Source organism: Leptonychotes weddellii, chromosome 3 (genome assembly GCF_054177405.1).
Source record: "Leptonychotes weddellii isolate Sample4059 chromosome 3, ASM5417740v2, whole genome shotgun sequence".
NCBI classification, from domain to species: domain Eukaryota; kingdom Metazoa; phylum Chordata; class Mammalia; order Carnivora; family Phocidae; genus Leptonychotes; species Leptonychotes weddellii.
In genome coordinates, this window is record NC_138371.1 from 65,205,763 (window position 1) to 65,218,076 (window position 12,314).

A 12,314-nucleotide genomic window follows, 5' to 3' on the forward strand; every position below is an offset into this window, starting at 1 on the left:
GAGCACTGGGTGTTATGCACAAACAATGAATCACGGAACACTACATCAAAAACTAATAATGTAATGTATGGTGATTAACATAACATAATAAAAAAAAAAGAGAGAGAGAGAGAAAACAGACCAAAAAGTGATGGAGATTCCTCCTAGGTCATGCCCTCCCGTTTCCTCTCTTGCCTGCTTACTGGCTGGGGTTTGTAGAGAGCTATCTCGGATCACGCAGAGGAGGTTAACATCCTAGCAGTGCAGAGCAACACCAGAGCAGGAACCTGGCCCTTGATGTCAGACTCTTATGTCCCATTTTCACAGATCTGCTTTAATCAAAATCTGGTGTTGGGAAGCCACTGAAGTAAACATTTTTTTTTTTTTAGGTTGACCTTTCTCAAATTTAAAGATGCAATCTATAATTTCATATCAGCAAAAACAGAAAAAAAAAACCCAATAATTTACATTTTGGATATAAACATGACTTTATGATATATTTCCTGTATCAGCCCCTTTGAAGATTCTTGATTAGGCTGTTAACTATTTAAACACTGTGTTCATTCATAAACAAATGTCTTGGGTGCTAGGGCTAAAATAGATTAAAGACTATAGGGCTTACACTTTAAGGTTTTATAAAGCTGCATCAACTTCAAAATATTCTTCAATCCTCTTCCTCCTTTAGGTCACTCAAAGTCCAGGGCGAAGAAGCTGGTATTTCTATGATGACAGAGAATTTATTTACTTAAGACCTTTTGCTTGTGATACAAAACTTGAATGGGTATGCCAGATTCCAAAAGGTAAGTGGTAGTTATTCCTTTTCACAATCTTCTCATGTGAACATTATAAATGCCAAGCCTAAAGTACCTAAGAGAGCATTTTAGTCTATAATTATAACTTTAAAAAGCCTATGAAGATGTAGTTAATACATTAAACTCCATCCTGCCTGACTCCTACCCCAAGTACAAGGCTGGTTTATTGAGATTAGATGGTACTTTCCTCTTTGATCATGAAAGAATTTGTATAGAAGATAAAATTTAAGATGAATTTAGAGAGATTAGATTTTGGAATGAAAGATTATTTCAACTAAAAGAAGACACATAGTGGAGGGAATCATTTCAATTTTTATTTTGATGCAAAATGAAGATAAGCTTGGGGAAAATGAGGCAAAAGTCAAGAAATCAAAATTTGGCAGGTCTCTGTAACATGTAGAAGCAATTTGCCCTGAACTCCAAAACTGGTAGTAGTTTATGGAATTCAAATTCAAATTCAAGAAACCAGTTAGCTTGGTAGTAGAGGCTTTGGTGATAAAAAGGAGAGAAAGGAGAATAAAGAGATACCATTTTACTTAGCTTGTTACTAGGAAAATGTTAAAGAAATATTAAGGAAAATGTTAAGATTTTTAACAGCCAAATTATTTCTTAATAATTTTAAATAATTTTATTGGATATATTAAATTAATTAGTGGTAAATGCACAGAAAGCTCTAAACTAAATTTCTGAGCCAAATGTAGATCATTGAAACTAAATGTATATCCTCCTCTAAGCTCTCAAAGAACGCAGAGGTTTCCTTCATGCAACTACCTATTAGAAGATTGTTCTTTTTCCTTAAAAAGGTCACCACCATATTGCCTTTAAAAGACATGATATCCAACACAGTAACTGGTAAGTCTCTTTCACAAAGGCAACTGGCAGGCCATTAATAAAAGAGGAAAGTGTGTGTGTGTGTGTGTGAGGTTTTTCTAAGGGAGAAATTATACCTCAGTTATTTCTGATTATTTGATGAAACCTAAAAGGAACAAAGGGAAACCAGTTTGGGTTCCCTTTAAACAAGCAGGGAGTAACTAACATAATAGCTAATTTGGATAATGTCTCTGATTTGAAGCAGTAATGGTGATGTTCCCATTAGTCTTTGGTGTTTGCTAACATGGCACAGAGAGTGTCATTGCTCCCTCCAAAGTGCGCCCTCACACGGTAGCTGCCACCCCACCCCCATGGCTCCTGTTTGAGTGGTGGGGCAGACCCAAGAGTTCACACCAGCATAACCATAGAAATTACAAACCAGTAACCACAGGAAATATTCCGAAGAGCATGTGGTTGTCTTTTTTTCTTTTTATGTATTTTTTCATTTTAAATGAAAAAGAAGGGAATTAACTAACTTAGCAAACTTAAATCTATTAACTAACTAAATAGATCTTCTAAATAATTGCACCCCTGCTGTCCCTGTGCAGAAACAAAATTTTAAAACTAAAGTACTTCCTGTCTCAGCCTGTTCACAGTTGTTTGAAGCTGTCAATGATTGTTTGATCCAGAGTTTAAAGGTTATGTAAACTCCCCTTTGATAGTCCCTAAATTCTAAGTTACAATGTGTCACATTCACGTAACTGGATATTTAGTTAGTAGAACCTCCAGAGTCTGCTCAATTGGATATTTCTGTATTAATCTGTATTTTTCTGGTTTTCTGAAAGCAGTTTACTTCTTCAGTAGCCTAAATCACTATACTTTTTCTCTAGCTCTTGCCTTTTTAAAAAAGACAAAAGATTCATATGATCTGGAGAGAAACCAGAGTATTTGCCTTTTTTATTACCTGACCCAATTGGTTCTAATTAGTTCTCTTCTCTAAAAGGGATGTTCTGACAAGCTATAATTTTTAAATAGCCATAACCACTATAGATATATATAATTTTAAAATTATATTTTTCATTGAAAAACACTATCAAAAATAAGGCTTATAAAAATATTTTTAGGAAAATCACCTATAACACCACTATCCAAACACAACTGTTTTTATATTTCTTGATACCTTGTACACACATACATAAGCTTGTGAAAAAAAAAACCAACCTTGCACTCTGTTTTTCTCACTAATTTAAAGAAATTTCAAGATTAGACATAGGTTCGTCCAAAAAACAAATGAACAGATGTTTTTAATTTTTTATTTAAATTCAATTTAGTTAACATATAGTGCATTATTAGTTTCAGGGGTAGAATTTAGTGATTCATCATTTGCATATAACACGTAGTACTCATTACCTCAAGTGCCCTCCTTAATGCCCATCACCCAGTTACCCCATTCCCCCACCCACCTCCTCTCCAGCAACCCTCAATTTGTTCCCTACAGTTAAGAATCTCTTATGGTTTGCCTCCCACTCTGTTTTTTATCTTATTTTTCCTTCCCTTCGCCTATGTTCACCTGTTTTGTTTCTTAAATTCCACATATGAGTGAAATCATATGGTATTTGTCTTTCTCTCACTGACTTCTTTGACTTAGCATAATACACTCTGGCTCTACGTTGTTGCAGATGATGAGATTTCGTTCTTTTGATGACTGAGTAATATTCCATTATATATATATTACATATATATAAGATATATATATATATATATATAATACCATATATGCAATACCAATGCCATATATATACATACCACATCTTCTTTATCCATTAATCTGTCAATGGACCTCGGGCTCTTTCCATATTTTGGCTACTGTGGACATTGCTGTTATAAACAGTAGGGTGCAGGTGCTCCTTTGAATCACTATTTTTGTATCCTTTGGATAAATACCTAGTAGTGTAATTGCTGGATCATAGATACTATTTTCCAGAGTGGCTGCACCAGTTTGCATTCCCACCAATAGTGTAGGACGGTTCCCCTTTCTCCACATCCTTGCCAAGATCTTTTGTTTCCTGACTTGTTAATTTTAGCCATTCTGACTGGTGTGAGGTGGTATCTCATTGTGTTTTTAATTTGTATTTCCCTGATGCCGAGTGATGTTGAGCATTTTTTCATGTGTCTGAACAGAAGTTTTTGACAAGATTACAAACAAGAAACTATGCATATTTTTAACTGATTTAACCCATTGTTGATAGAAATCATCTAATATACAAAGAGCTGACTCATAGAGAGAAACCAAAGATGTTGGATATATAGGCAGTCCTCTGAGGAGGGTCTTCTCTGCAGTAGGCCCAGACAACAGCAAAATTAAGAATAGCTATTTTACCCTGTAATTTCTAATAGTCATCAAACTATGTCTTTGCCTTGAAACCAGTATGACCTACAACCAGAATGAAAAGGGAGAGGAAAGCAACTAGCATCCTTGTGGAAGAGGGGAGCTGCTCAGCCCTGGAATTGTCTGGGTGCTTCTGTTGAGGCAGCCTTAAAGTGATTTTCACAGTCGTTGTGAGTTAGGTAGTGGAGTCTTGTTTTTTTTATAGAGTAGAGAGCTGAGTCTCAGGGAGCTAAGCAGCTGATCCAAAGTCCCACAGCAGTGAAGGTCTGGGGGCATTTGGACCCTGACCCACCCAACTTCAGGGCCCATAATTCTTTGTAAAGTACATATTTTCTCTGTTTCTGATGAAGAATTCTGGGTGATTTTTATTATTTTTCTCCCAGTTTTGTCTCTCATCTCCTCGAAAGTTTCAATACTCTATTACTGTACATTGTTTACAAGGATGCCTTGGGGGACAATGAACTCTACTGACCCAGGTTTATAGAACAATTATTCAAATTGCATTAGATGGAAAAGTAGTTCCTGAATAACCTCATCCTGCAGTGATGATTATTTGGTGCCTATTCCTTAGTGCTTCTATGTAATGTATATAATATACTCATTTACTTATTTATACTTTCTAATTATTAGCCATATTTTATCCATCTAGTCTTCCTTTGTGGCTTCCGTGATATAAGATAGAAAACTGGTAGGAATACTTTAATAGTTAACAGATCTGCCTTTTTGATTGCCACTAAAGCAGCTTTAGCTTAGGCCCCACAAAATTCAAACTGAAGCAATCATAATATGAAAGGAAATGGTTTGGCCAGAAATGGTAGAACTCAGCAATCCTGCAAGTGCTCTTGAGTTAGATTAAAGGCACTTACTTATAGTATGACATTATCTGTAATTGGATACTAATCTTGAGCCTTTTGCTTTCTTTCTTATACAGGCCGTACTCCAAAAACACCAGACTGGTACAATCCAGGTAAGTTAAGAAATCTGAAACTTGGCCAAACTGCTTCTACCTTTTCAGTAATGTACTTAGTTAATTATTTAAGCCCAGGCCTAAGTGCCAGCTTCTCTATCACATCTTCAAGGGAGATGAAATACCTCCAGGCAGGAAAGGTGATTGGCTGGTGTGGAATGAGGCTTTGGGGCTGGATTTGTTCCCCCGTGAGTACAGGAGGATGGCAAAGTCTCTGGCTCAGCAATCCTTGGTGCTTGGCAAGCAGCACTGCCCTGGCCAGAGAGAGCCAATAATCTAAATGGATTTATAAATAGTTTTGAACATTAATTCATGCTTAGAAGGTGCAGTTTGATCTGTGCATAACTCCAATATTCTTTTTCTTTAGAGCGTGCTGGAATTCATGGACCTCCGGTTGTAATTGAAGGGAGTGAATATTGGTTTGTTGCTGATCCTCACTTAAACTATGAAGAAGCTGTCCTGTATTGTGCTAGCAATCACAGCTCTCTGGCTACATTGACATCTCTTGCAGGATTAAAAGCCATCAAAAACAAAATAGCAAATGTAATTTGAGAGAATATATTTAAAATCTTTCTTATTTTGATATTTATTCCATTAAAAATGATTTCAGAAATCTTGCCAAAATCTACAAAAGTTAAATGTTCCTTTCAAGTAAAATTTGCCTAACAACATCCAAATTCATCGTTTCATGTTAGAAAAGTTAAATAGAACTGCATGTTTTAAAATATTCAAGATTAATTATAAATGTCAATTTATAAAATGAGCACAAATAGATAATATAAAATATTCTAATTCTTTGTTAAATTTTGTACTAGATTTTGTTTCTTCTAATAACTAACTTTGTAAAATAGCTTTTTGTAGGAAAAATAATTTTATGTTTTTAAATTTATAATTATTTGCAATAGAACACTATATACCCAATTAACGTATGCCTATAACTACAGTGACCCTATTTTCTGTATGCAAAATAGCGCATAGTGTTATACGAAGAGTTTTCAGCTGCTTCTTTGATGAAAGGACCTGATAATTTAGAGACCGAAGTCATGGAATGTCTGGAAATTTTAGTGGTTGTGGTTATGGTGGGACTGGCTATTTAAATGAAAACTCTTTCAGAAAACTGAGCACATATAAGCATGGGTGATTTTGTTGGTTGGTTGGTTTGTTTTTCAGATATCTAGTGATGAACAGAAGTGGTGGGTGAGAACCGCTGAGCAGCCGGCAGACCGTCGTCGTTCTATGTAGTATGTGACACCATTGATGTTGCCTTCGTAAAGGCATTGGAAAGAAGCAGTCCCAAATTCCCCTTTAGAAAATGCTATTTATAATCTGTTTTGAACATTAATCCATAAACTGCATGGACTACAGAAACCAAGTCCTTTTGCATATTAGCATCAAGAAAAAAGTGGTATAAAGTAATGGCGTAACATTAAATTTAGAGTTAAAATTACAGTAGAAGACAGAATAGAACATATAACTACGTTATGAGCTGTGAAATCTCTCATTTTCTTTCAGCTCACGATATCCATGGCTTCACTTTCCTATAACATTTCGGGAGGAATGCCTGTGCATGTCTGCCAAGACTTGGTTTAGCGGTAAATTAATTCCAAATCCTTTAATGTTGATTATGTAATGTGTGAACTTCAGGTTCAATTACTAGCTTACCCTTGCTTTCCTTTTGATTATACGTTTGGTTGCTTCATCTTCTTTTGGCTTATTGCTAATGACCATGGCTCAAATTCCAAATACAAATAGAGGTGCTTTTCACTGTGAATATTTTGACTTCCTTTATCCTGCACAGTTGCTTAGAAATAAACTTACCACTTTCATCACTGATAAGCATATAGACAAATTTGCAAAGATAAACAGGTAGCAATTCTAAATATAGTCTAGGTCTCTTTTCCCTTCGTTAGGCTTTGCTTTCAACCTATTTCCCACCATCAGGAACTGTGGTGGTAACTGTGGTCCTTCCACCAAATGTGTGCATTTTTATAGGCAATGCTGGTATGCTATAGCCTACTGATAAGAGTAATGACAGAAAATAGAAATGGCTAGAGTAAAAAAGGAATATATTTTAACTGTTTGGGAAAGATCGATTGAAAGATATTTTCTTTACTACTGGATTGTTTTTAAAATGTGCTGAACAGAAAATTCTCACCCCTGTAATCTTGCTTTTCATTTCTCAGACTTAAATAAACCAGCAGACTGTGGTACCAAGTTGCCCTTCATCTGTGAAAAATATAATGTCTCTTCATTAGAAAAATACAGTCCAGATTCTGCAGCTAAAATACAGTGCTCTGGGGATTGGATTACTTTTCAGAATAAGGTAAAAAGAGAATTGCTACCTTGTACAAATGATGATTGCTTTCATGATGGTTGTATGGCCTGTGGCAGAATTGCAGCCCATCAGATAACTTCACTAAGAAAGCCTCTGCATATTTCAGTAACTCACCTGATCCTCTACAGTGCCAGAAACCAGGTTAGCTCTCAAATTAGTCATGCCTACAGGTCTTTCAAAGTACTGTGTTCCTATTCTGTGCTAGTAAACTTAAATTGCTGAAGTTGGTTGGTCAATGGATTATAATACTTTAAATAATAAAACTATCTCTATAGCATGAAGGAAACTGACAATTTCTGGCTGATATATTTTCCACTTGAAAGAAAGCATTCAGGCAGCATCTACCAATTAAATTAGACCAGCATTGCTGTGGCTGAGGTCAAAGAGGTTGCTGCCTGTGTTCTCCTCAAGGATTTTGATGGATTCCTGTCTCACATTTAGGTCTTTCATCCATTTTAATCCCAAAGATACAAATGTAGTGATCCGAAGGGGCACGTGCACCCCAATGTTTATAGCAGCAATGTCCACAATAGCCAAACTATGTAAAGAGCCTAAATGTCCATCAACAGATGAATGGATAAAGAAGATGTAGTAAATATGTACAATGGAATATTATGCAGCCATCAAAAAATGAAATCTTTCCATTTGCAATGACGTGGATGGAACTAGGGGGTATTATGCTAAATGAAATAAGTCAATCAGAGAAAGACATGTATCATATGATCTCACTGATATGTGAAATTTGACATACAAGGCAGAGGATCATAGCGGAAGGGAGGGAAAAATGAAACAAGACAAAACCAGAGAGGGAGACAAACCATAAGAGACTCTTAATCTCAGGAAACAAACTGAAGGTTGCTGGAATGGAGGGGAGTGGGAGGGATGGGGTAGCTGGGGTGATGGACATTGGGGAGGGTGTGTGCTGTGGTGAGCGCTGTGAATTGTAAAAAAAAAAAAAATTAGACCAGCATTTCCCAAACTATTTTGGGGGCTCTACACTACACATATGCTAACAAAATGTTAATCATTGATCTTGCCTTCAAGGGTGTTTAATGATTAAATAGATTTGGGAAATGCTACATTCTGTATCTGTGTCTTTGAAATGCATAATCCATATTGGTATATTTATCTCTTTGGAAATGCATTTGGCTGCTAAGTAAGAGATTGCTATACTATGTTAAAACATCTATTCTCTCACACAAAAGACGTTTGATGGTAAGTGGGCTGGGGCTGGTATGGAAGCTCCACCACATCTTCAAATCCAGGCTCCTTTTTTCTTTTTGCTCTGTCATCTTTAACATAATAAAGCTTCCAAGCTCAAGTTCAGGGTGTTCTGTCTAGAGTCTTTTCTAGAAGCCACCCAGTGACATATAGCTCATTGGCCACTCTAGTCTCTAAGGAGGCTGAAAAAAAGTATTTTGTAGAATGGTTCAAAGAACACTATTTAGGGTGTATCAATCCACACTAACATGATCATCATATTGAAAAGAAAAAGGAAGATACGTGTCTGACAACTGAAAGCATCTGCACTGAAGCTAAAATAGTAAGGACGTATTTTGGCTTTTTAAAATTAGAACAATCTTGGGGCACCTGGGTTGCTCAGTCGTTAAGCATCTGCCTTCAGCTCAGGTCATGATCCCAGGGTCCTGGGATCGAGCCCCACATCAGGCTCCCTGCTCAGCAGGAAGCCTGCTTCTCCCTCTCCCACTCCCCCTGCTTGTGTTCCCTCTCTCACTGTGTCTCTCTGTCAAATAAATAAATAAACTATTTAAAAAAATACAAATATTATAAAAAAATAAAAAAATAAAATTAGAACAATCTTTTTTTCCCTCCAAAGATACTGGGACTAAATTAATTTACATAGTTGATGTAAATTTGAATTAAAATATCCTACCCAAAGAAAGGGGGATGAGGGTGGGGGGATGGAGTAACCAGGTGATGGGTATTAAGGAGAGCACATATGGTGATGAGCACTGGGTGTCATATGCAACTAATGAGTCATTGAATACTACATCAAAAACTAATGAAGGACTATATGCTGGCTATTTGAACATAATAAAAAAAGGGGGGATGATTTTTTTTTTTAAATGTGTGTTTTTATATAAGGAGGTGATGATTACGAGTACAGCCTTTGAAATCAGATGGAACAGAATCTAAGTGCTGACAATACCACTGTCTGGCTATTTTACCTATAGGTGAAGTTACTCAACTGCCCTGTGCCTCGGTTTCCCCATTTGTTGTGAGAATTAAATGAGATAGTATTGTGCAAACTGTTTAGCACATAGGAAGCAGTAAATGGGAGATTTTTTTAAAAAAATAGTTTGACTAATAGACCACTCCTTAGTTGTTTATATTGAGAGTGTAGATCTGCATTTGTATAGTACTACTTTGTTAATTTCCATATCTCACAGACCAAAAATTAACAGCCCTCTAAAACATGAGGTATTTACTTCCTATGTGAGCTTTCCTGTGTCTGGAATCTTATGCTTCATATATGTTTTTTGTTTGCAGTGTTTTCTAAAAATCAAACCAAAGTCTCTCACATTTTCCCAAGCGAGTGATACTTGTCGCACATATGGTGGCACCCTTCCTTCAGTGCTGAGCCAGAGAGAACAAGGTAACGGAATTGTTTTGGAAACATGTATTATTCTGATCTGGGGACCAAGGTAGTTCTGAGAGGCTTTGGGGAATTAGCATATTAAAAAAATCTTATTAAACTACTTTGTTACAGAATAGGCGAAAGAGTATCTTTGTAGGTAAGCAAGAGGTATTCAGTGACATTTTTAGTGTATCTTTAATTTGAATAAGTCAAATGCTTTAAAAAAAAAATCTCTTTTTGACAGATTTTATTACATCCTTGCTTCCGGATATGGAGGCTACTTTATGGATTGGTTTGCGCTGGACTGCCTATGAAAGGATAAACAAATGGACAGATAACAGAGAGCTGACATACAGTAACTTTCACCCATTATTAGTTGGTGGGAGGCTGAAAATACCAACACATGTAAGTTTTTTTAATGGGAAATCTATATAGCTCAGGGCACCTGGGTGGCTCAGTCAGTTGAGCATTGGACTCTATTTCAGCTCAAGTCATGATCTCAAGATTGTGAGATCAAGCCTTGCCTTGGGCTCTTGCTGGGTGCAGAGCCTGCATAAGATTTTCTCTCTTCTTTTCCCTCTGTCCCCACTCCCACCTCTGCTTGCATGCATATATGTGTGCACGCTCTCTCTCTAAAAAAGAAAAAAAGTCTATATAGCTCTGTGAAATACCCAACTCTTCTATAAATTACTGGATTAAGAACAAGGGTCTGTTTTATGTTCTTGTCCTCTAAAGCTGTAGGGAAAGCTTTCAGGGAACAAAAGCTACTGAGAGCAAACCCGAGCAGATTACTTAGCCTGGCCCCTGGCAAGGGCAGTGCAATTCTGCCTCAGGCAAAGACATCTGAGAATCACTGCAACAGGCCCTTCCCCCAGAAGATCAGCAAGAACATCCAGCCAAGACCAAGTTTACCAATCAATGAGAACTGCAAAACTCCAACACTAGGGGGATACAGCACATAGAATTCATGGCTTTTCCCATGATTCTTTAGTCTTTCAAAGTTAATTTTCTTAATTTTCATTATTTTTTTCTTTTTCTATTTCTTTTTTTATTGAAATCTTCTTCTTTTTCAACCAACATCTTATCAATTCCTTTTTTAAAGCCTTTATTAATTTTCATTTTTACAGCCATATTCTATCCCTTCATTGTATTTAACCTTATGTTTTGTGTATATACAAGTTTTTCTTTCTTTAAAATTTTGGAATACAGTTTCTCCTAACAGACCAAAATATACCCTAAATCTAGTGTATGGCTTTGTTCTGCCTGATCACATTCTCTCCTTCTTAAAAAAAATTTTTTTTTCTTCTCTTTTCAACCAACTTCTTATCAATTCCTTTCTTAAAATCTTTTTTAATTTTCATCTTTACAGTCATATTCCATCCCTTCCTTGTATTTACCCTTATTTTTGTACATATGTAAGTTTTTCTTTCTTTAAAATTTTGGGAGGCAGTTTCTTCTAACAGACCAAAATACACCCAAAATCTAGTGTATGGCTCTGTTCTATTCACCAGCCTGATCATATTCTTTTTTCTTTTTCCTTTTACCCCCTGGTTTCGGGTCTCTTCTGATTTGTTTAGTGTATATTTTTCTGTGGTCGTTGTTCCCTTTTTAGCATTTTGTTCTCTCATTCATCTATTCTTCTCTGGACAAAATGACAAAACGGAACAACTCACCTCAAAAAAAAGAACAAGAGGCAGTACTGACTGCCAGGGACCTAATCAATAGACATTAGTATGATGTTGGAATTAGAGTTCAGAATGATGATTATAAAGATACTAGCTGGGCTTGAAAAAAAACACAAGATACTAAAGAATCCCTTTCTGGAGAAATAAAAGAACTAAAATCTAACCAAGTTGAAATCAAAAAGGCTATTAATGAGCTGCAATAAAAAATTGGGCTCTAACTGCTAGGATAAATGAGGCAGAAGAGAGAATTAGTGATATAGAAGACCAAATGGTGGAGAATAAAGAAGCTGAGAAAAAGAGATATAAACAACTACTGGATCCTGAGGGGAGAATTCAAGAGATAAATGATACTGTAAGACAAAACAATATTAGAATAATTGGGATCCCAGAGAAGAAGAAAGAGAGAGGGGGGCAGAAGGTATATTGGAGCAAATTATAGCAGAGAACTTCCCTAATTTGGGGAAGGAAACAGGCATCAAAACCAGGAGGCACAAGGAACCCCCCCTCAAAATCAATAAAAATAGGTCAACACCCCAACATCTAATAGTAAAACTCACAAGTCTCAGACAGGAAGAGAAACTCCTTAAAGCAGCTCGGGACAAGAGGTCTGTAACCTACAATGGTAGAAACATTAGATTGGCAGCAGACCTATCCACAGAGACCTAGCAGGCCAGAAAGGACTGGCATGATATATTCAGGGCACTAAATGAAAAAATATGCAGCCAAAAATACTATATC

General features: G+C 36.3%; 1 protein-coding gene across 1 annotated transcript in view; it reads left to right on the top strand.

Moving 5' to 3' along the window:
• LY75 (lymphocyte antigen 75) overlaps positions 1-12,314 on the top strand; it is an 85,300-nt gene that overhangs the window by 37,594 nt on the left and 35,392 nt on the right. The window contains exons 14-21 of the mRNA XM_081815479.1: positions 665-779; positions 4,922-4,957; positions 5,325-5,500; positions 6,128-6,198; positions 6,470-6,549; positions 7,141-7,280; positions 9,804-9,909; positions 10,136-10,296. Coding sequence (XP_081671605.1) covers positions 665-779; positions 4,922-4,957; positions 5,325-5,500; positions 6,128-6,198; positions 6,470-6,549; positions 7,141-7,280; positions 9,804-9,909; positions 10,136-10,296 — 885 coding nt within the window. The remainder of the gene's footprint in view (positions 1-664; positions 780-4,921; positions 4,958-5,324; positions 5,501-6,127; positions 6,199-6,469; positions 6,550-7,140; positions 7,281-9,803; positions 9,910-10,135; positions 10,297-12,314) is intronic.